General features: G+C 32.8%; 6 protein-coding genes across 11 annotated transcripts in view; 3 read left to right on the top strand and 3 right to left on the bottom strand.

Moving 5' to 3' along the window:
- Positions 1-3,474, top strand: part of LOC117236688 (neural cell adhesion molecule 1) — a 306,271-nt gene extending 302,797 nt beyond the window's left edge. The window contains exon 14 of the mRNA XM_033499841.1: positions 540-3,474. Coding sequence (XP_033355732.1) covers positions 540-812 — 273 coding nt within the window. The 3' untranslated portion in view covers positions 813-3,474. The remainder of the gene's footprint in view (positions 1-539) is intronic.
- Positions 3,475-5,194: 1,720 nt separating this feature from the next.
- LOC117236692 lies at positions 5,195-6,622 on the bottom strand. Of its 2 annotated transcripts, XM_033499852.1 has the most exons (6): positions 6,483-6,622; positions 6,264-6,365; positions 6,018-6,128; positions 5,798-5,956; positions 5,519-5,687; positions 5,195-5,383 (listed from the first exon to the last, which is right to left on the bottom strand). In XM_033499852.1, the coding sequence occupies exons 2-6, from the start codon at positions 6,360-6,362 to the stop codon at positions 5,316-5,318; spliced, it is 606 nt and encodes a 201-aa protein (XP_033355743.1). In that variant the 5' UTR covers positions 6,363-6,365; positions 6,483-6,622; the 3' UTR covers positions 5,195-5,315. The 2 variants fall into 2 exon arrangements, with proteins under 2 accessions (XP_033355743.1, XP_033355741.1); XM_033499850.1 differs by having other exon boundaries at positions 6,264-6,622.
- A 672-nt stretch (positions 6,623-7,294) lies between these two features.
- On the bottom strand, positions 7,295-10,738 carry LOC117236690 (nucleoporin SEH1). 3 transcript variants are annotated; one of them, XM_033499845.1, is made up of 7 exons: positions 10,683-10,738; positions 9,948-10,161; positions 9,709-9,865; positions 9,385-9,646; positions 9,077-9,307; positions 8,717-9,004; positions 7,295-7,819 (listed from the first exon to the last, which is right to left on the bottom strand). In XM_033499845.1, exons 2-7 carry the CDS (start codon positions 10,056-10,058, stop codon positions 7,642-7,644), a joined length of 1,227 nt encoding a protein of 408 aa, XP_033355736.1. In that variant the 5' UTR covers positions 10,059-10,161; positions 10,683-10,738; the 3' UTR covers positions 7,295-7,641. The 3 variants fall into 3 exon arrangements, with proteins under 3 accessions (XP_033355736.1, XP_033355735.1, XP_033355737.1); XM_033499844.1 differs by lacking the exon at positions 10,683-10,738 and adding an exon at positions 10,342-10,427; XM_033499846.1 differs by lacking the exons at positions 7,295-7,819; positions 10,683-10,738 and adding an exon at positions 10,342-10,427 and having other exon boundaries at positions 8,410-9,004.
- Positions 10,739-11,166: 428 nt separating this feature from the next.
- Positions 11,167-11,513, top strand: LOC117236693 (dolichyl-diphosphooligosaccharide--protein glycosyltransferase subunit 4). The gene has a single exon (XM_033499853.1). The coding sequence runs from the start codon at positions 11,167-11,169 to the stop codon at positions 11,269-11,271; it is 105 nt and encodes a 34-aa protein (XP_033355744.1). The 3' UTR covers positions 11,272-11,513.
- Positions 11,514-12,686: 1,173 nt separating this feature from the next.
- LOC117236691 (protein PRRC1-B-like) lies at positions 12,687-15,329 on the top strand. Of its 3 annotated transcripts, none has more exons than XM_033499848.1 (5): positions 12,687-12,950; positions 13,322-13,789; positions 14,453-14,555; positions 14,633-14,990; positions 15,060-15,329. In XM_033499848.1, the coding sequence occupies exons 1-5, from the start codon at positions 12,860-12,862 to the stop codon at positions 15,171-15,173; spliced, it is 1,134 nt and encodes a 377-aa protein (XP_033355739.1). In that variant the 5' UTR covers positions 12,687-12,859; the 3' UTR covers positions 15,174-15,329. The 3 variants fall into 3 exon arrangements, with proteins under 3 accessions (XP_033355739.1, XP_033355738.1, XP_033355740.1); XM_033499847.1 differs by having other exon boundaries at positions 13,322-13,801; XM_033499849.1 differs by having other exon boundaries at positions 12,706-12,950; positions 13,370-13,801.
- Positions 15,330-15,646: 317 nt separating this feature from the next.
- LOC117236689 (translation elongation factor 2) lies at positions 15,647-21,395 on the bottom strand. The gene is made up of 14 exons (XM_033499843.1): positions 21,360-21,395; positions 20,256-20,470; positions 19,988-20,181; positions 19,483-19,691; positions 19,165-19,398; positions 18,977-19,090; positions 18,624-18,770; positions 18,185-18,425; positions 17,824-17,991; positions 17,351-17,640; positions 17,067-17,276; positions 16,818-17,000; positions 16,477-16,734; positions 15,647-16,241 (listed from the first exon to the last, which is right to left on the bottom strand). Exons 1-14 carry the CDS (start codon positions 21,360-21,362, stop codon positions 16,173-16,175), a joined length of 2,535 nt encoding a protein of 844 aa, XP_033355734.1. The 5' UTR covers positions 21,363-21,395; the 3' UTR covers positions 15,647-16,172.
- Positions 21,396-23,049: the final 1,654 nt, after the last annotated feature.

The raw sequence follows: 23,049 nt of genomic DNA, 5'->3' as shown, positions 1-23,049 counted from the left end.
TGATGATTTCAAACTAAAACATTCGAAAGGCATCGGTCATCTACATTTTGTTTCACATCTTTAACTCATTGTTGTATATAAAATAATCCACTCGCATCCTGCCACACTCTCCATAGTAATTTCTCTCCGATTGCTTCCACAACTGTCTATACGATCAATTCCATTCATTTTAAATAACCTAAACGAAAAATATGATAAAACGATTACTATCCTATCAATTCTTAATGACAATTTCAAACTAAAACGTTCAAAGCGTATCGTCTCATCCGATCATGTACATTTCATTCCACGTTTTTAACTTAGTTTTTCATATGAAATAATCTATTCGCGTCCTGCCACACTCTCTATAGTAATTTCTCTCATAATGCTCATAAAATCCTCTATATTCTATACTGTATACGTACAATCGACTCTAACGGTTAGCTTTGTTCTAAATGACACTACGATAAAACGATTACTATCCCATCCATACTTAATGACCATAATTTCAAACTAAAACATTCAAAAACCATCGATCATCCAGCACGCATGAACTACAGTTTCAGCCGATAGTGGGCGATGACTATCAAAGCGGCGTTTGCACTTTGCCGAGGCAACACTGGCCGAGTCAAAGCGTTCAATCAATGTCGATGACGATGAGCCCACCGATACTCTACACTGGTGTTGGTGTCGTCAGCAGGACCTGTCCCAGCGGCACCTTGATGACCAAGGACATGGAGGCGAGGATTCCAGCGCAGTGTTGCATTCAGTCACAGAAAGATGGCAAGATAAGCACACCGATCGTGATGGCGAAAAGGGAGAGCTCCGTGTGACATTTTTGTCGCTCGCAGACCAGCCACGTGTGAGCAAGCATCGTTTGACGTGTTGTTTCTCGAGCCGCGTATCAGTGCCGAAAGTTTTCTGGTAACAGGTACACGCAGTTGACGGCATCGTTGGAACGTACGGATGGATAATAAAAGTTGTTCCGTGTCGAACGTGTTTTCTGTTACAGTAATCGGGAGCCACAGACGAGGTACAAAAGGATCGCTGATCCTTCCGATTACACCGAGCGAATCTTTTCACGAATCTAGCGTTAGTAATCTTTTTCCTCCTACTATCGTGTATTGTAAGCAAGTAAACAAATGTATAAATAAAGGTGGAGGGAGGTATAGCCAAATGGCGGGGGAGAATTACGCGACCTTGAAAATATCAGAAGAATCGTTACCTATTATAACAGGGTACTTCACGAAGATCGTTAATTTTGAGAGACAGCTCGGATGGTTAATGGTATTCTTCTTCGACAGTTAACGAGTAAAGAGCATAGTCGTATCATCGATCATTTACGACAAACAGACCCTGTACATTCCTCGACCAAATCAAGCGTATCGTTTGGGAGCCTAGGAGACGTTCGACAGTTGCGTATACGGATGCGATACGAGCGAAGAATGGAGCTGATACGTACAGATTCACACGCAAATCGGAAACGAGGCCGGTTGTATTTCGAACGAATTTATTTCCTCCCCAGCGATAGCATCGCGTTTACGTCTCTCTGTTCGATCAAGTGCCCTTTTTACATTGAACGGACGATTCTCGAGCCAGTGTGAATACATTTAAACAAAAGAGAGAAAGAGAGAAAGAGAGAGAGAGAGAGAAGAGAAGAACAAAAGAGGAGACAAGCAAAAGAGAGAAATGTCGGAGATTACCGTGCGTTGTAAAAGGCGTGCATGTGCAACCGGGAACGAATTATTGATAGAGAATATACTTATACATATGCACGGATTTCGCACGTGCTGTACATATACCTTGAATACGGAGGATATTTTATACAGATTGCTATAGTATAAAGATGAAACAAACAAAAAAATAGATATGAAAAAGAGATAACAATTTATTCCCACTTTTATTATGGTAAAAAGGGGAAGAAAAGAAAATAATGAGGGAGGAAAAATACACACTGTACAATTAATTCGTTTAGTCGTTGTAAGTATAAATAATGTATATGAGTATAAAAATCGGTCGAGGCAGCCAGAATAACGTACACTGAGGATGCCCCACGATGTGACGAGATAGGAAAATTAAAACAGTCAATGGGAACAAGAATTTCGTATGCGTGCGTGTTCGACGTTAAATAGGGGTGGGGGAGGGAAAAAAAAGAAACGAGGACACAGAAGACATATCGTTCAGCTTTCCATCACCGAAAAAATTGAAATTAACGACGAGACGTTAGAAACAAGTTGTATCGAGCGCGAAAGGAAGAAAAATGTAGGAAAAGGAAAATTGAAAAAAGAAAGAAGAAAGGAGAACGAACATAAAGAGATCCCCATTGCTTTCGTCAGTATGCAGTATTCTGGATTTTATTGTAAAATTACGGTATCTGTATGATGTATAAAGTAACGATTTTCCCTCTGCGTAATGGTTTGAGGTGAAAGAAAACATAAAGAGGGGGAAGGAAACGAATGGAACCTCGTCTTGCTCTTAAAAATTGTACTATTATCTGTTTCGATACTTGGTAAAAATTTCGAGTTGCTTCTTCCTTCGGAAATCGTCGATATTTATTTATGGTAACTTACATGCAGAAAGTTTGACAAATTTCATTATTACTATTATTATTTTTTTATTGAAAGAATGAATAAACTCAGCAGAAGAGAGTTCTTTTTTTAACTCATACTACCTTAATATTTCTATTATAAAAGATCATACTCGATATATTTTACAAGCATCGTTGCGAAATTTTCTGACTGTAAGTTGTACCATGACGATCGAACGAAAAGATTAAAGAATATAAGGAATTCTCCATACAAGATTAACTCAAGGATGGTATACTTTGACAAGTGGTAAGGAAAGTGTGTTACGAGTATGGCTTTTATCCACGGATCGCAACTAGAAGCTCGTGCGAGAAAAGAGAAAAGAAGTGTGTATAGCTTCCTTAATTGTTAAGCTCTTAAAACTGCAGAAGCGAGAAAGAGAAAGCTTTCCGCTTCGCTCTGTAAATGTCTGCACTTTTCCCTAATAAACGATAAACACATCTGTGTGTATGCGTGTATTTAAACGAACCCGAAAAAAAGATTAGAAGAAGAGAAGGAAAAGACGCGGAAAAACCTGGACACTCAGTATGTATAAGTAATTCGGTGTGACACGGTGATAGGAAATGGCGGACAGTGGTTTTTCACGAGTCACTCGTGTAAATACAATTATCGAAAATTAGACGTTTTCTCGAGTCCTCTAGATGAATGTGTTCTTTCGATCGCTAGTCGTTAAGTTTTATCCTTGAAGTCACGGTGTCTGACTTTAATATTTAAAAAGATTTAAAAAAAAAAGAAGGATGAATATGTCTCGCGCCGAAAGTGAAACGCGCGAATCTCGTTATTTATTATTGCCATTGATGGAATTGATGTTGGCTCATAGCCAGTGTACTAAGGGGAACTCTACTAATCGTTACGAAACGCCTATTTCACCTTGTATTAAACATTTAACGCTGAAAGGCTGAACAGAAAACAAAAAATAATCTACACGAACTCATCCCGGCACGATAGTGGCGTGCTAGTATCGTTTCGACGACAAACGATCCCGGGACCTTAACGAGTTTCGCTAGGAGCGCAATAAATTTTCAAAGCAAACTGCCAATAAATCTTTTGATAATTTATTCGAGTACAATTCTCTGTAATTGTATCGACGAAACGGTCTAAACCGGACGGTATCGGTATCGACTGGGATTTCTTTTCACCATCATGTTCTATTATTCGAGAAAACGCATTACTATAGCGGAAACAAATCGCTTTTCGTTCCCCTTTTCATTTTTCTTTTTTAAGGTCGACCAACATGTATGCTGCGTTGCTCGGAAAACAGGCATTCCAAGTCGATAACCAAATTAAGCAAATGAAGTTTTGCAAATTTTTAACGTAACGTATTCCTGCGTGTATAACGTCTTTGGTTCGTCGAATCAATACTATTACGATCCTCCTTCTCGAACCCGGTACAGAACATCAAGTCACGAGGCGCCGGCCAGATGGTATCTGCAAGATAATCGTCGTCATTCTGGATATTAAAGGCGTTTCTTGGTATTGCGCGAGGCTGCTCTTCTAGCGCAGAATCATTTGGTCAGTATGCGAAACATCTTGTGGTCCTCGTGTATGTAAATTGTATAAATCGTCGAGACTCGTTGGAAAAGTAGCTCCCTCGAAATGACTGTGTAATACATATATCATTCGTTTAAAAACCTGATCTTTGTTTCGGCTATTAATTCGTTGTGTTATTTGTAAATGGCAAACACTTGCTTTCGTTTGTAGGAATCGAAATGTGATGAGAAATGAATATTCGAGTTATGAAATACGGTTCTCTTGTTGATTTGCGCTTAACTGTGTTATACAGGATGGGAAGTAATTCGCCGGCAGTAGAATCCAAAAAGAAGTGATATCTCGAGCAAAGACCAATTAATGACTTTGAATTTTTGAGGAAATCGATCGTAAAAATTCAAGTAGGTACACGTGCACTTAAAGGAACTTTCGATTTGAGTCCAGGTGTATTTGGTAAATTTTACGAATAATCAACAAGTTTGTAAGCCATTCACTGCCGGGCAAATTTAGAGCATGTTATCCTGAGCGCCAAGATTTTATTTTCAAGAAAACATGAAATTTCATAAAATCTATATATTATTATATAAATATTATTATGTATAAAATATTATTATATAAAATTTTCGTTTCCAAACTCAAATTCCAAACTCAAATTTAGACCGTCACCAATTGCAATCAATCTAAATTTGTAGCGCAAGGTACGAGATATCTCGTAGTTGGCAGTGAATGGGTTAAACTACATCTAGCGTAAAAAATCTTTACCTCGGAAACTTTGTACGAGATACCATCTACTTTTCTACACCGCGAATCATATTCCATTTTCTTCCACGAATAATGAATATATTATAAACGATCTAAGAGATGCTATATTACACGTTGTGTGTTACTTTATACCTGTTAAAACGGTAGGATATCCCGTTTAAAATGAGAAATTTGCGTATTATTTGTTAGTTAATGTATGAAAATTTGATTGCGTTTCCACAGAGAAATGTTTATTGGAATTCGCGTGATGACCACAAAATATCCAATAATACCGACCAGCGTTTACACACCAATTTGCTTCGTTACTATGTATCTTATAGTAGCCAGGGATAAGAGCCAAAGAAATCTTTTTAAACTAATAAAAGTAAATGAAAGCACCGTTTCAGCCGTATATCGCCTGTACATCTTTAACGATTGAGTCTGACCAGCTGCTTTCGCGAAGGAAAACCAAAAGAAAAAAAAAGTGAAACCATTTGAATGAAGTTTGTATATGTAATTAGTTTAGCGATATCCGACACAAATTTCATGTACCCCATAAAAAGAGACGTTTTTTTGATATTGTAAATACTCTGAAATAAATAATCGTTTTTATTCAATCAATCCTTCTTCTTTCTGTTAATAAAACTTTGCTAGAAATTTATACTATATATAAAAATTTTACTCGTAAATTATCAACAGACAATTAATACAAATGATGTTATTACCTGAATAAAGGTTAATGAATGGAACTGTGGAATATATGTTCAAATACTCTTCAACAGTTAAAATCACAGGGCTTTCTGCATTCAATAAATATTCTAACAACGTACTCTCGGGATAAAGTCGTGTAAGTTTGTCACTCAACGATCTTATAACTTCCTGTATCGAAACTGACTTTTTAAGAAAAAGATTTCCGTTAGTTTTAAAACCGACCAATAAACTTAATCATCGCATCTATGAAACGAGCAAACTTCACCTATTAGTTCACTAACAGAAGAACTTACGCGATCGTGATGTGTGTTTGAGATATGATCACACAACATATATACTTTATTGAAACAGTTTAACATTTGATGTTGGATATCATCCAATTCGTATGATTTTAACGGCTGTATTAAAGTAGGTGGTATTATATACGCGTGGTACCACCCCGTAAAAAATCTCTGTAAATTCCAATTGAAAAATCTTATTCCCTTCCTTTTTTATTTATTGTAAAAGCCTTACTTGATGGACATGATGATAAGTTGGAAGAAAAATTGCTTTTCCTATTTTACAATCCTCTGTTTGGTTATTGTACAATACTTTGAAATGCCTATAAATTATATCTTCTGGCGCCTATGTTAAGAGAATCTATTTTTTAGTTTTAAGTTAGTTTTAAAAGAATCCACTTTTGTTTGTGAAATCACTAATGTGTCTAACCAAATTCAAATCTTGAAATTTAATTTAAAAATAGAAGTTCCATTCACATACCTCTAATGCGTGAACGTAATAATCCGGATAAATCAGAAATAATCCACTAATGGAATTATTCATATAATCTGCTTGCAAGTCCTGTATTATAGATTTCATTTTCTGGAAATTATATTTTTTATACGGATAATAAAAATACTGTATGATATTGCACTATTTCAACGTCTCCTATAATTAACGTGTATGTCATAATCTATACTAACTCTACTAATTTCATACCTTTTCTATACTCGTATCTGTACCAATATATGCTCCAACATACACAACGCGCGTTATATATGAAACCTACAAATAATACAATGTTCTTAAATTGTTCTAGAATGTACAGATTCGAAAATTTGAATCGATGAGAGTAGATGGCGCTTCGGTATGAATTAGTATATTCAAACAACGAAAACACTAACTTATTTATACTTTGACAAAATGCCTAACTATACTGTTATCTTCGTATTCTACGTAAATACACTAAAGGATTAATAATTAAATTAAGTTAGAGCTTTACCTTACCAGCAGCACGAAGATTTTTCCTGATGACGTCCAGCAGGCTCTTACGAACAGGTTCAGTTACACGTTTCATAGTGTATGATGATTTAAATGAATTCTTTTAGCCGTTACTTATAACACAAAACAAAATTGAATAACTTTACGGATAGTTTGAACATATATAACTATAAAACTGCTTTGAACCGTTAAAATTTCGCGCACGTATTAATCTCGTGACAAAGCTACCAAATATTTCGAAGTCAATTGACGGATGTTCGTAACTACTACGTTAATTGTTCAACTATGTTTTAGTTGCCTTTTTCAATACTTCAATTTTATTAAGAAATATCGTTTAATTTAAATAATAAATTAATGAAATAAGGAATTTTTATGTATATAATTAATGTATGCTGGTGCAGGAGTATAATAATTTTTAAAATTTTAGCTTCTAATTTGACCAAGATTGCCTTTCCGCTTTATAAATTCAATATTATTTGAATTGAAGAGTTCGTTATATTTTAGTTTAGAGGAAAGTGAACTTCTTTATCTCTGTCGTGAATGTATTTTATTTTAATTAAATACGAATATGTCATGTAGTAATAAAAAGTAATGTTCGCTAAAATCAGTCAAAATGTATATATACAAGTTTCATAACAGTAATACTTACGCATAATTAACTATTGCTGTTTATTACCATATCATTATAATGACGGTAAATACATGTCTGGAAATATCTTAGTTCTATGAACTCTCCTTAAAATAAAAATATTATTCTCAAGTGCATAAAAGGTAGCATATCATATTCTTTGAATTAATTTTTTAAATCATTCAACATAAGAATATAAAGTCATTTGTCTTCGCATTTTTTAATGTTACCAAAAATTGAATAGCTGTGTTACTTTTTTGCCTTTGGATACTCTAAGATTGGAGGTGGAGGTGGTGTTGGTTCACTAGGATTTCCCAACCAAACAGATTTACTAAAACGACCTTTTATAACAGGTGCCTGCCATTTATTGCTGCACATAACTGTAACTGTAGGCTTCTCTGCAGTGACAGTTGCTATAGTTACTGCTCTGAAAGCGAAATAAAATTTATTTAAGCATTAGTCATCAATATATAATTAAAATATACTACAAACAGAACATAAATCTTGATTAAAATAACAGTAAAAAACTTACTGTAAGGTAATCTACTATTACCAAAAACGTAAAGGACTTATCAACAATTATTTTCCATTGAGAATTATTCGATACTTCAAGGTAGGTAAAAATAAAAAGGTGTATTGTAATATATATTCAGCATTTATTAATGAAAAAAATACGTTACAAATTGAATGAAATATATGTCTTTTGTAAAATATTTTTCAAAGTGTACATATATAATAATTCAATATTTACAATAATTTTAATGCTGAGCAAAACTGTATATATGAGATTAACACACCTAAAATTTATCATTTAATGAATTTTGTTATATTACAAGATATAAAACACTCTCAATTAATAATCTCTTTAACAATATATTCCTTACTAATTCCAAATAGCAAGGTACCGCTCTTTTTGAAGTAGCAATTTGTTTCAAATGGATATGAATAGACAATAAAGTTATTTTAATAGTTATTATATATAAGATAGGATTTATTATAAATGTTTCTAGTGGAACATACACTTTATACTTATTTTATTCAACAAAAGAATACAAATTACTAAATCAATAGGGTAATGTACGGTGCTATGAAATTATAATTAATAGAAATCTATTTAACTACTAAAAATAAAAGATGTATAATTTTGTTAAAAAAATAAAGATAATTCTCATGATAGAAATACAAATTCACTATTTCTCACAAAATGTGTGCACATTGTACGAAATAATAAACATGAAACGACTAAGTATGTTAAAAAATAAATCATTTTCTCTAATGCCAAGGCACTTGGTTTGGATGACTGATGGAACCCAATTTGTAGTACCTTGTTGTAGAAGATGTTTGTTGTATTCCTGTTGAATGATTGGGTGGTGTTGCCGCTGTAGAAGTTTCAGCACTTTGAGCAGAGGTACCATCACCTTTCAACACAGCAACACATTTCCAATTATTAATATAATTATCTTTCCATAATCGAACGCAACCATCATCTCCTGAACTTGCTAGAATAGTTCCCATAATGTTCCAACACACTCGCCATACAGTAAAATCATGATCAGAGAACTGTGCTGCTACATTAATTTCAAACCGCGATGAACCACTTTGTGCATTATCCCTATATTAATAACATCTTCATGTAGTCTCTTATACACATCATGTTTGTACGAATTCTAAAACTTATACTCACACCATAGGTTTTAATATAATTATTTGCACATCTTTTGATGCAATAGCTAATGTGTGAAAACTTCTACCTAAATTTGGAGCGAATGCTATATCATGAATAGGATCTATGATATTTAATGTTTGAGTTTTTGTCCATCTTCTACTACTTTCAGAATATTCATATATAAAAACTTTTCCCTCGGATGATGGATTTGGATCATCACTTCCAACTGCTATCATTGGATGATGTAACCTAATGTGAAATAATGGAATATTTGACACCTATATCTACAATACATATGATAGGAATTCAATAGCAATTTATTATACCTTGAGAGAGATGGATTCCATGAAAGACAACTGCATTGAAGTTTACAACTAATATCATGTTGTAGAGTCCATTGACTTAGATTCATAACATCAGGTGCTTCATATATCCTAATTACACCGTCTTCACTACATGTAGCTAACAAAAGTCCTAAAGTTTTAGGTGCAAATTTCACATCTGTAACAGACTTTCTGGAATCTACTAAGTTTGTTCTCCTAACCCAATGTCTCATGCCACGTTCTCCTGGTCCTGATCCTTCTCCAACTAAGTAAAATTAATAACATAGTTATTTGTTTATTAGTTAATCACAAAAATAGTAGTTCTACCTATCTCTTCCCATACAGCTGCTGTCCTATCAAAAGAGCATGTTGCTAGAACTTGACCGAACTCTGGATGCGCCCATGTTACTTTCCACACAGACCCACTGTGTGCTTTCCAAGATGCAGATAAATGCCAATTTCCATGTTCGTCTTCATCCCAGACCTATACAAATTTCATAACCCTCATATATGACTATGATAATGTTACTGTGTATGAATACAAACGACAAGAGTATAAATCTCACTTTCACATATTGATCACTAGAACATGTTGCCATTCGTTGTCCATAAAAATCATAAGCAATATCATGAATCAAGTCTTTATGTTCCGCATTAATACTGTGTGCTTCGAACATTTTTGATACGTTTTAGTATTACAGAATAAAATAATATCCAGTAAATATTTATGCGTGCATCGATACACGTAGAGGTTAGGAGGTAAAAACTTGGAAAACTTTTCTTAAAAAGAGTCCACTGTCAAAATATCGGGAAACTAAATTCTTATAATTCAATATTTTATAAACATCAAAATTATATAAACATCATTATTCCAATTCACTAATTTTTTACAATATTTATTTAGCGTGTTTGTATTAGAAAGGAGGGAAAATACTGTACAATACAAGTAATATTACTAACATTCTTTACAATTACTTTAAGCACATAAAGAAAAAATACATTTAAAATTTTTGTGATAGTCAGATTAATCAGATTAAATCTATCGAAAAACCTTTCCCTTTATTTTTTAAGCTTTGCGTTTTCGGTATATTATTTGAATGAATTTCAATGAACCAGTGCATAAAAGTACATTGTTATTAGTATAGTGAATCAACATATTGTCTTTTGACGTGTATATTGTTAATGTATTTAAAAAAACTTAAAAATTGACTAAATATATTTGCTACGCTAATAAAACATAACAACATATCATAATAATTGTAAATATATTCTAGAAAAAATTAGAATAATCGCGCGCTCATGTATTATCAGAGAGGAGATTTCCTTTTTGGTATTATATTGCTAGTTATATTTTAGCCCTAACTAGTAATATTTGGTAATATTAATTTAAGATATATATAAAATATAATACATATTACTAATATGTATTTATCAATTCATTTTTCAAACACAACGTAAAATACCATATATTTTATAATATTTTGTTATTTTATATTTTTATCTCATAGATATCGACAAGCAAGTCTTCCGGAAAATTCTGTTACAGGTAAAGAGATTCATGATTACAACTCTGTGACACATAATCATCGAGTTGTAGAGTATAACGTGTCAAACCACGTATGTAATTTAAATATATTGAACTGTGTATTATAAAATAATTTTTCAAGGTAATTATGTCCCTTTTGATTAATTTGTCCTTTAAATATATTTTTTTATTTAATTTTAAACATTTTCTCGTTAAATCAAAGATATAGACCGGTAAGAGTTAATCTCATAACCTTTCAGATGATCACAGATGTACAGTTGGCTGTATTCTGCAACATTCTTGGAGCGACATTATTTTGCTTAGTATTTCTCTTTCACTACGTATATGCTAATTATTCGAAGTAAAAGAGTAACATGTTGCTGAACATAACCTTAATCCGCTTCATCAAACACTAATGCATATATTGATACATTATGTATTGTTTTTAATACTGATAAATATGGTTACTTAAAGTAAATGATATCATGTTGGTAAATATATTGTTTATAAAATAAAAAATTTTTATTTTCTTCATTCCTTGCATAAATAGCATGTAAAACATATACTAATTGTAAAATAAACATTAATGGGTATATAATCAGTAAAATATGTGTAATATAATCAGTAACTATGATAATATATTTTTTCTTTTTTTATCATAAATGTATAACTTCAGCTGTACTTCGGTTTAGAAAACATAAAATTATTGACTTCTTTTATACATTATGGTAGTTTTCGCCATGTGGAATCCAAAAATGCAAGTCAACTTTAGGACTCCAGTGGTTCAAGAATTATGATATCATATGCATATAAAATCAAGTGTTTTTAGCGTATTTTTAGCGTTACTTTGATGCTATGTTGGCTTCTATGCATGATTGGTCCAATAACTGGAGTCGCTGTATGTATACAAATGAACGTGGGTGCATTTGCGGCAGGATTTTAAATCGTGAGTCATGAGTATTGGATTAGGTTTGGGCAGGTTTAGGTTATGCTCCACTCTTCTGCCGCCGTTACGTTAGAACAAGCTAATATTCGGCGAAAGTCAGTCCAATACTCATCTGTACTCGTAGTACGGATTAATGAGATGATGAATAGAAGTGTGGAGGATTAGTCGTTATTTGGTTGAGCGAAATAACAAAAGCGAAATATTGCTATCGCAATCCGTTAAATATATTTTCAAATAAATAAATAAATTACAGGCGAATTGTGAGTCGTTGGTACAAATATAAATTGCGGAATAAATACCCGATAAATACTCGGAGAAACTCTGTAGATCACTTCGAAACTTGTTTACACTTTGATGCTCTTCGGATACTGTTCGATGAACTCTCACGTTCGTAATCGCGTCCGTTTATTTATACTGGTGGAAAATTTGTATTCGACTACGTTTGACGGTTGTATGTAGCGGCGACATTGTTTTGCCCGGAGTTTATTGATCCTTACAATACTTGTAACCTAACGATCTTAATACTCCGAGGCAAAACAACAACAGAATTTGAATTGTCCTGACTCGCGTGCCACTACAGAAGTAATATAGCATCATGCTAACCTATAAAATACGCTAAAAATGCTCAATTTTACGTACGGATAACTCTTGAACCGCTTGATTTCTAAAGTTAAGACTTGAATTTTTGGATCCTACGTGTCGAAAACTATCAAATAACAAAAAAAGTTAACTTCTAACTAAATAAAATTTTCATTCACTCAAATAAAATAAATAATAGATATAAGATATAGGAATATATGTGAATATGTATACATGTAGACTAGTTCCTATCTTCAGACTGTTTCAAGATGATGAAGTTGGTCACTTGCAGCTTGTAGCTTGCAGCTCATAATTGTACATAGTCAATCCATGTACATATTATGTCTCTTGCATACATAGCTGCGTATAGAAAATTCACAATATAGTTTTGGACATTTAACGTGTAAATTTAGAAAAGTTAATCAACAATGACTGACGATTCCAATGGAGAATCCACATTCGAATTTGTCGAAAGAAGGACAGATGAATCGTCTACATCTGGAGAAATCGTAAAAACAGGTAAGAATGAAAGGCAAAACATAAACACCTGCGTATCTGTCAAATTCCTTCGCAAGTAAAAAGATTCATGTTCACTCTAATTGGCTGCTAGTTTTCCGTGTAGTGCAAAAGATTTTGGAAGAAAACTATAAAAAATTAATTCTTGAGAAATATAATAAACATAAAAATATTATAACATAAAATGAATGTAATTATGTATCTTATGGTAAAACATTCTATGATATACTATTTAAACGAACAATAAATTTTATTTGGTAAATAGGACAAAAATAACTTATTACTTGATGAAGGTTTGTTTATTTATTCAGATACACTAATGTATCAGGACAATGTGTCATTTATATAAGTAATATAAATAATGTAATTTCCAGATTCTTTTAGCAGTTTGTCTTCATCAACATCTTTATTAATGCCATTAGGTGTGTCAACATCTACAGGAAATTTGTTATCAAATGTACCACCACCTAGTGCATTGCCTATTTTTATTTCAAACCCTGGAACATTGTTATCAGAAAGGCCTAATAATTTAGAATCATCTTCACAAAAGAAGCTTCATGAACAGGAACCTAATAAATCAATGTTAAATACTGTTATTCAATCTAAACCATTACAGCAAGAAACACATCAAGTAATTACAACTCCTATTGTTACTCCGTCCATACAAAATGTACAAACTACAGTGCCATCAGAAAATATAGTCCAAGATTCAGGAATGGTTGGAGGTGGTCTACTGTCATGGGTTAAAGAAACAGTAGTAAATAGTAATGTATTAAGCAAAGTTGCAGAAAAAGCAAAGAACAGTGTTAATACTATGATCACAACATTAGATCCTCAGATGCGTGAGTTCATTTGTAAGTAAGAAAGCTACTAATCCTGACATGCAAGTAAAAGCAATTTAATCCTTTTCTATTTTGTAAATTTCTTGATCATTTCTCCTGGCTTGAGTGTTTTGTCAATTTCCTATCTAAATGTATGTCATTGTATCTATTAGATTATATTATTGCATCATATCTGAAAGGAACATATATATGTACTGTGTTATTTTTGGATGATCTAAAAACCAAACTTAATTTAGTGAACTGTGCTGTGTGCTGTTTATCTGTCATTTACAAAATATTTTTCCTCCTTATTTTTCATTTATTAAGTAGCTGAAATTATAACATTTATATATGTGAAATTGTGTTCCAAATCACACATAAAATAGAGTGATTGTTCAATTTGCATTACAAATAAAGTGATAATTAAAAATAGTAATTAAAGTAACTTTATAAGCAAAATTTTCATTAACATATGCCTATGCACAGTGTTGTGGAGAAGTAATTGTTGAAAACAACTTGTAATAATTTCATTGTATTTTAATAAAATGGCAATTAAAATTTGAGGAACAATATATAGATTCTACACTATTTATATGTGAATGTAAATAGCAACATCGTGACTGTGCAACATGTTAGTTCATTTACAAACATATATGCAGGCTCTGTGGAAAATATACTTTTCAGATTCTGGTGGTGATATGGAGATTGTAGTTGCATCAGATAAAGATGTTAAAATAAGTTCTGTTCGTCAGGCTTTTCAAACAGTTTTTGGGAAGGCAACAGTAACGTGAGTAATAATTATGAATTGTATTCATTTAATTCTATACTGTTATATTTTCATTAAAAGAGTTGATTATTTTGTAGTGGTATATCAGTGGAAAGTTCAGCTGTAGCTGCTCAACCAGTTGGTTTTGCTGCTGGTGTGAAAGGAGCAGAAGAAAGAATTAATTCTGCTCGAAATATTCCGACTCTTCCAAAAGATATACCTATAATTGCAGTAGAAAATTTTCTGTTAGAAGTTGGTGAAGATAAATGGTATGATTTAGGGGTGATACTTCTTAATGATCCAAAACGTAATGTGAATTTGCAAACGTTCACTCAAATGACTCCAGTGCCAAGTCAAATAGTAACAATGGCACAAGAAGCCACACCTGAAGATTATCCTCTTAAATGGTCTGGATTGTCAGTTACTGTTGGTAGTTTAATGGCAAACAGTTTACAGGTTGGTATAAATAAAGTAAACACGGTAATTGTATAATTATAATTCTAAAAAAGTAATATATCTTTGAAGGTTTCTCACAATGAATGGCATCATGCACTTACAGGAATTTCCAGAAGAGACATTATACTTTTAGCAGCTCAATCACTAGCTGGTATCTACAAAAACACAATTAATCCCATCTAAATTTTTATGAAAAATACATCGATGCAATTTATCAATGAATTGCGTTTTTGTAAATGCAACTGTAATAATTTATAGAGTAACTTGAATCAATTATCAAAATTTATTTCTTAGACTCTTACTTTTTACGAATAGCTAACATTTCATCACATTGTTGAATCCAATTCAATTAACGTAACATACTTATTAAATTAGTATTTATAAATTAAGGAAATGTATTTTAATTATATGTGGTAATATGTACAAAAAATTAATGGAATGAAGTCGAAATATATAAAAAAAATAGGTTTGGTATGTTGAATGTGATTATTTCATCACATATGAATTATTAATATTAGATGTATTGACACTATAGTATATTTTATTAAAATAAAATCATAATTTATACACAATTTGAACATAACTTTTTTTTACTTGTCTTAATTCTATCAGATTTTGGAATGGTTGGGTATTTTTAACAAAGACAATAAAAACACTTCCTCTCGTAATTTCATTTTTAATTTCTTGATGCATTTCGTTTCAATGAGTACATTGCTGTTGTAGATTTTTTGTTATCAATAACTTCGAAATTCGTCCAATCATTTGAAAATATCAACAAAAAATTAAAACTAATTGTGGTAAAAAAGCAATGTAAAAAATTACAATCTTTTGTTTTCATTTGTTATGTGAAATTGGCAATAAGTTACCACCACAATAAAAATAACAATTGAATTCTTATCTGATGCTGATATGCTAAAAACGTAAAGCCACCGGGATCTTAATAACACGTGGCATGTTTAATTAAATAAATGTATAAAATATTTCTCCTTGCGCCAACATGCGTACTTTCCATCATAATTACAATTTATTGTTTTTTTTCATATTTATAATCATGTATTTCTCATGTTTCTTTGCGCAAAACAAAGTTCATAATAAACCGATGTAGATTGTATACGGTCCGAGCAATATTAATTGAATTACAATATTTAAATAGATATTTAAATACGGTGCGCGAATCTATGGTTACAATTTGTCAAGGTATGCATTCAAATCTGGGAGACCTTCCTTCAATCCTTTTCTTTTACGTGTTTCCTGTAAGAACAAGGATTATTACACTTAATAGTAGTCAAATGTATCACATCTCACAAAAGGAAGATATAAATTTGTATGTTTCCCTATTCAGGTATACTTGAATATGTACTAGAATACCAAAACAAAAAAACAGTTTCTTTTCCACGAGATTAAAAATGGCAATGTATTGACATTTACTCATTACCATCAGTTATGACCGTGGATAATTATAAATATTACAGAACAGATAAATTACCTGCACAACTTGATAAGGTCTAGAATTAGGTTCCATTGGATCACCGGGCAAGATCTGCCAATGATCGAATACACATTGAGGGAAAGCTTGTCCGCCGGTGTTAGAACGCAAGTCGGCAGTAAAACCAAAGGACTCATTAACTGGAAGATATGCTTTAACTACAAACATAGGTGTACCAGCAATCTGTTGTTCTTCGAATACGTGACCTCTTCTTCGGTTAAGCACACCATAGATACCACCGACAGCTGTTTCAGGACACTATGACAATTTTATTACATTAGAATACAAAAATTTAACATACTAGTTATAAATTCTTCAGTAAATCATAAAACTAAATTTACCTGAATTTCGCATAAGTAAACTGGTTCCATAAGTCGAGGAGAGGCAGTGAGAAGACAAGCATAAAGGCAACGTCTTGTGGTAGGAATAATTTGACCACCACCTCTATGAATAGCGTCAGCATGTAACGTCACATCGTGAATGTTGAAACGCACACCTCTCAAGTTTTCTTCCGAAAGAACACCCTGTGAAATAATTATAAATAAAAAACTATTTCTGAATATCTTTTTCATTAATCTATGATATTATACCTCTTTCGTAGCCCATTGGAATCCAGCTACAACAGAATCCTTAATTTCGTTAAGATACTGTACTCCTTTCGTACAATCTACAAGAATGTTGGGTCCAGTTCCATCAGGTCCAAAGCACCAAATCTTCCTAGCTTCGGTTACATCGTAGTCATACTTTTCGTTCAAATAACGAGCACGTACTTTGAAGTCATCCCTTGGATTAACTTCACCCTATAAGATTATAAACATTTAATAGAAACAAAACAAGAATATCAATTATAAATTTTTATAGAATGGAAACATACACTATCGATATCTTCAGCGAGACCATCAGGCATAGGACACGCCATCATGAATAACCGATTATGCTTATTAGGTGATTTTGAAAGACACATCTGATTCGATTGTTCCGAAATTGTTTCTCTGTAAGAAACAACGGGATCCGATTTCTTAATGGGTATACAAGCATGATCTTCTTCCAAATCCTTTAAACAAATTTCAAGGTGCAGTTCTCCAGCACCAGCAATAATGTGCTCTCCTGATTCTTCAATAATACATTGTACCATAGGATCAGATTTCGCCAAACGTTTAAGACCTGAATACGAATTATTTTGTTAAAAAATATTAACACTTTTATTAAATAAAATTTAGATGACGATCACTTTCAGATTTTCAATTAAAATCACGGTTTATCATAACCCAATGCTCAAAATAAGGTTTCATCCTTATTTATACATTAAATTATAACAAATTATATTAAATCAATAAATAAATGTACCTTCAACTAATTTAGGTAAATCTGCTGGATTTTTAGGTTCAACAGCAACACGGACGACAGGTGAAACCGAAAATTTCATAACTTTCATATTGTGTGCATCCTTAAACGTAGTAATGGTACCAGTCTTCACTAAGAATTGATCAACGCCAACAAGTCCACAAATATTACCTGTTTTGAATGATAAAAATAATCTGTTGTAATTACATTTTTTATACGAAACAACATTTTAACATTATTAATTTAAGCGTCAGTTGGCCGTTCTATTGTCATTCAGAAAAGGTCAGAACAAAAAGTAAATAGAAACAATCATCATTGTACTATTACTTGAAAAGATTTGAAACCAAATGAAGGATTTACTGACCAGAAGGCACATCTTCAATCGCTTCAACGTAACGTCCCATCATCAAAATTGTACGCTGGATAGCTTTCTCATAAAGATCTTCTTTTTTACCCGGTTGGAAATTAGGTCCCATAATACGTGCTTTCATTCCAGTGCTCACTTTCCCAGAGAATACACGACCAAAAGCATAGAAACGACCTTTGTCGGAGGTCGGTACCATTTTCGAAACATACATCATGAGTGGCCCATTCGGATCGCAGTTCTGTAAAATAAGATTCCAATCGGATATGAAATCAACAAGTTCACTTTAAAGCTGAGTTAAAAATTAAACTATACATATATCAATCAGTTACTACTCATATCTACCATATATAAGTCAGAACAGGTCTGTGAGATTTTCATCATATATAATAAAACTAATTAATATTTTTTATCTTAAAATTATATTATTTATACATACCTTAATACCAATTGCAGCCTCATCATCAAGCGGACCTTCATACAACATTTCCATACGATATTTCTGCGCGGTAACAGGGGATGGCAAATGAATAGCAATCATCTGAAGCAAAGCTTCTCCAGCTGGTAACCATGTTCTCATGACAACCTAAAACGGATTATTATACTGATATATAATCACTCATGATATTTATTGATTAGTTAATTAAAACTAAAGTATTATCAGAATAAAATATTATCGGTCAAAGAAATTCTGTAGAGATGTCAGAAAAGTGTTTTTTTTTAGAAGTCATCATAAATATTTCCAAAACATTGAAATGAATTAAAATGATAGTTTTATATAGAAAAAGTTACCTTAAGAAGAGCTTTGCCGTCTTTATCTTTATCTTCGGGTTTTAAAACAATTCCTAATTTTTGCAGCAGGTTGTCCGCTTCATCTTTTTTGTAATTCATTATACTATCAAATACCTGTTTTAATTTTGATTGTTATTAGTAAAAAAAATGAATATTTATTTATTATAAGTAGTTAATGATTAACATACCTTATAAATTGGATCTAAGACGTACATGCAAAAGGATCGTTTATTGTCTGTTTCCTTCTGCTTGCTCCACTTCTTAGTTTTGGGGTTAAAGAAAGATTCTCCCCATAATCTATTCATAAGTTTTACAACGTCAATTTTAAATTTCTCAGCATACATTTCAGAAAATTGTTTTAATGTAAACGCCCAACCATGAAGACCAGAACCAAAACCGACTGAACCTTTACTAGGATCTACCTATTTGCAACAAACATAATAAGAATATTAATATAAACGTAAGAAACAATGTTACATAGAAATAAAATTAATTCATTTACTTACTCTAACTTCACCCATAGGACCATCATCGTCCGAATATGTTGCAATAATAACGTTAACGTTTTCAACAATACGTTGGAAAGTTTGATAAAGATCTTCACTATCAAGCTGAAGTTCTAAAAGTGCTCTGTCCATTTTGTTCATGAACAACACTGGCTTTATACGTTCAGCAATAGCTTGACGAAGTACAGTTTCCGTTTGCACACAGACACCTTGACAAAGTATAAAAAAAATTATGATTTTCATGAAACTATAAAAAGAAAACAAAATTCTTTCAAGTAAAATTGTAGCAATTGTGTCGTAGCGTGCTGGTCTCGGACATAAGGATAGAGGTCCACCAACAGCGTTTAAACACAGCTGCTATCATTTTAATCTTCTTCCATTGATGCACCATCAACACTGTCCATGTGCATCAGTCAGTTTAACCAACTGATATACTACAGAGTAACGCTTTTTGTGCTGGAAGGGGTATTAGTTTAATTCAAATTACATCATTTAAAGTACACACCAGATACACAATCAACAACCACAAGAGCTCCATCAGTTACTCGAAGAGCAGCAGTTACTTCACTGGAGAAATCAACATGACCAGGTGAATCAATAAGGTTAATCAAGAAACCTTTTTCATCCTTGTCACGTTGGTCAGGATTTGTAATGAAAACTAAGTCTTTCTCTTCAAGTGCAAAGAACATAGAAATAGCCCTGCAATTAAAAATATTACTTGCAGGTAGGCAGTTAAAAACACCAACTGATAAGATTAAACAGATTAAACTTACGTGGATTTAATAGTAATACATCGTTCTTGTTCATCCTTGCGAGTATCTGTAAATCTGGTTTCACCAGCTTTAGCACCAGCAATAATACCGGCCTTAGACACAAGGGAGTCAGTCAAAGTTGACTTTCCATGATCAACATGCGCAATGACAGACATATTTCTGATGTTTTTCTTTTTGTCCATCATAGCACGTATCTCATCTACCGTGAAGTTCACCTGTAACAAATAAAAGACTTTTTAATACTAAATATATAGGTTTAACATAATTGTAACTGATTAAAGTTGATGAAACTGATTACAACATATTGATTAAAATTTTCTTAATCTAAAATGGCATATTCCACAAATTATTTTTTAATTTTATGCTATCAAATATATTATTTTCTTAATATGTTTTCAATATTTTCCTAAAATATGGAATATAAAGTTTGAAAAACAATTTTATCTCAGATAAAGGAAAAGATAAAATGATTTTCATACTGACCATATTAAAATCAAAGCTTCATAAATCTTGACAAATATGATCAATATTATTTAGAATAGAGAGAATTATATTCCTGTATGAATACTTTTTTTTGTTAGAGCTTGACCCTAAAGTGTCACAACTTCTTCATTTTCTATATACAGTGTGCAAGGTATTCGACGTGTTTTTTTGTGCAATGATGCTTGTTTGGATTGTTCCCGCAAAGTTCCCAATTCACCAAAAACCATCGAGAACATTTTCTTGAAGACTCACGATGTTTCGAGAGCATGCTGCGATTTGTAACAAGAGACTACAAAACTCCATGACACGTTGCCTCTTGAACAAGAGACGAAACATATTTGAACTTCGAACATAGGGTAACTTTGAAGCATTGTGTCGAAAAATTTTTCAGGAATATTTCGCCAGAATTTTTGCTGAACCTTCAGAGATTTTAATCTTGGCATATCCATCGCGAGCCTCAAAATTCATCTTCAAAGGGAGTTGCGCAATCCCAAGTAATCCGCCAGTTTTCAATTTTTCCGAACCCAGGTGACACTCGGTCTTCAAAAATATTCATACCTCTGCACTCCATACATTGTACAGACTTACAAATTCGTTTTACTTTGGAAAGATTATACTCACCATTTTGGATGTAATCCGATTTCCGTTGGCCTTAACAGAAATATACGTGCAGCAACAATGGCGGACTCCCTAGGAAAGAACAGGAGTTCTGTGAAAGGAACGAACGTTTCGTACACGATAGAGGGCGTTCCTTGTCACGCGTATTTCGTGTTATGCACAGGGCCAATTGGAATTTTGTAATCCCTACCACGTGGCTTAATTTGCGCGCGCAGGTTACAACCGATTGTAGATGAGTTTAAAATGCAATCCGTTAATCTGTAGTAGTATAACAGCTATTGTTGTGCTCAGTGCTGCCATCTAATAATTTAAATTAAAATTGAAACAAAAAAAGGATTGATAATGAAACGAATGTTCTTCTAATTTATTTTTTTTCTTCGTTTGTTGTAAAGATTATTGAAGTAAAATTGTTTCATTTAGTGTTAGTAAAATTTTCGTATGAAGAGAGAAGGAGAAGCAGAAAAAGAAAGAAAACAATTCAAAGGTTACGAAAAAAATATCGCTTAGATATGAATACGTTTATCATTGAATATTATTTTCTTATTCTATCTTAGATGAAATATTCATATAAAATACTGCATTGGTTCAACAATAAAGTTATATAATCTATTATATTAGACATAGGCAAGTGTACAAAAGACATATAATTACGTACATATTAAGAAAATAGAAACGATTGTGCGTTTTCTTGTAAAATGATTACTCTTAGAAACATTAATTTCGGTACAGTGTACATTACATCGTATATATTACATAATATGGTGTTCCACTCTTACAAAAAATAAATACACCATATTTCTATTATTAATCTTTTTGCTCTATCTATATGTCGGAGAAGAGTCAGGAATAGGGTTGTGGGCGTTTGATAAATCTTCATTGAAATTGGCCATCGTTGTGGTATAACAAAGGTACGGTCTCCTAACACGAGTATGGATACTACCGACTCGACAATCAACCGCGGCGGTTGAGCACTCGCGACACTAGTGATAATGGTCTTAGGTTCGATAACGAATCCGCGGTCAATGGAATGATAAATATCCTTGCTCACAAAATGTAACTCAAACGTGTAATACTCACAGATCGTAAGGCGCTACTCTCTTTGTCGATGAGATCGCAAGAAAGAATGACTTTTCGTCCCAATGATGCCACAGAGGAAAACTATGATGGGATGTGTTTAAGGATACGAGTTCATCGGATTCGTTGAGCACAGCCCTCGTTCAGAAAGTAAGGGAAATTGACGTCGCTGTCAATTAGTCAATTTGGGACAAAGACTGCCTGTCCGTTTGAAGAACCTTAATTACCAAAAACGTAGGTTTTATAGCGGGTCCTCAGGCTAGCTGAACTTGTGCTGTGTAAGTGCATCAACATTTGGTATTCATTGTGTCCGAAGGAACCATTGGAATGTTTTACTGCCAAGTACCTCTATGGGTATTTCTTTTAATGACGGTTATACTACCACTCCACACCTTTGTTAGACGAAGCGCGCGTCCCGTTGACCGCGGCTACGTTCGGCGACTGATGGTCGCCTTGAGCCCAAGTTTATTATCACAAATCGCAAACAAGTACAATTGGGTAGAATGACGGCGAATTGTTTAATTATAGCTGTAAACTTTAATTGTAATTTTACGGATTTTCCCGAAGTTCCAGAGGGAAGGCTCCAGAGGGCGTCCTTTCATCTCCAACACGGCCATCC

The sequence above is a fragment of the Bombus vosnesenskii genome, unplaced genomic scaffold (assembly GCF_011952255.1).
Source record: "Bombus vosnesenskii isolate JDL3184/JDL3185 unplaced genomic scaffold, Bvos_JDL3184-5_v1.1 scf7180000013351, whole genome shotgun sequence".
Lineage (NCBI taxonomy): Eukaryota > Metazoa > Arthropoda > Insecta > Hymenoptera > Apidae > Bombus > Bombus vosnesenskii.
Note: the sequence above shows the minus strand (reverse complement) of the source record. Positions and strands in the feature narration are given on the sequence as shown.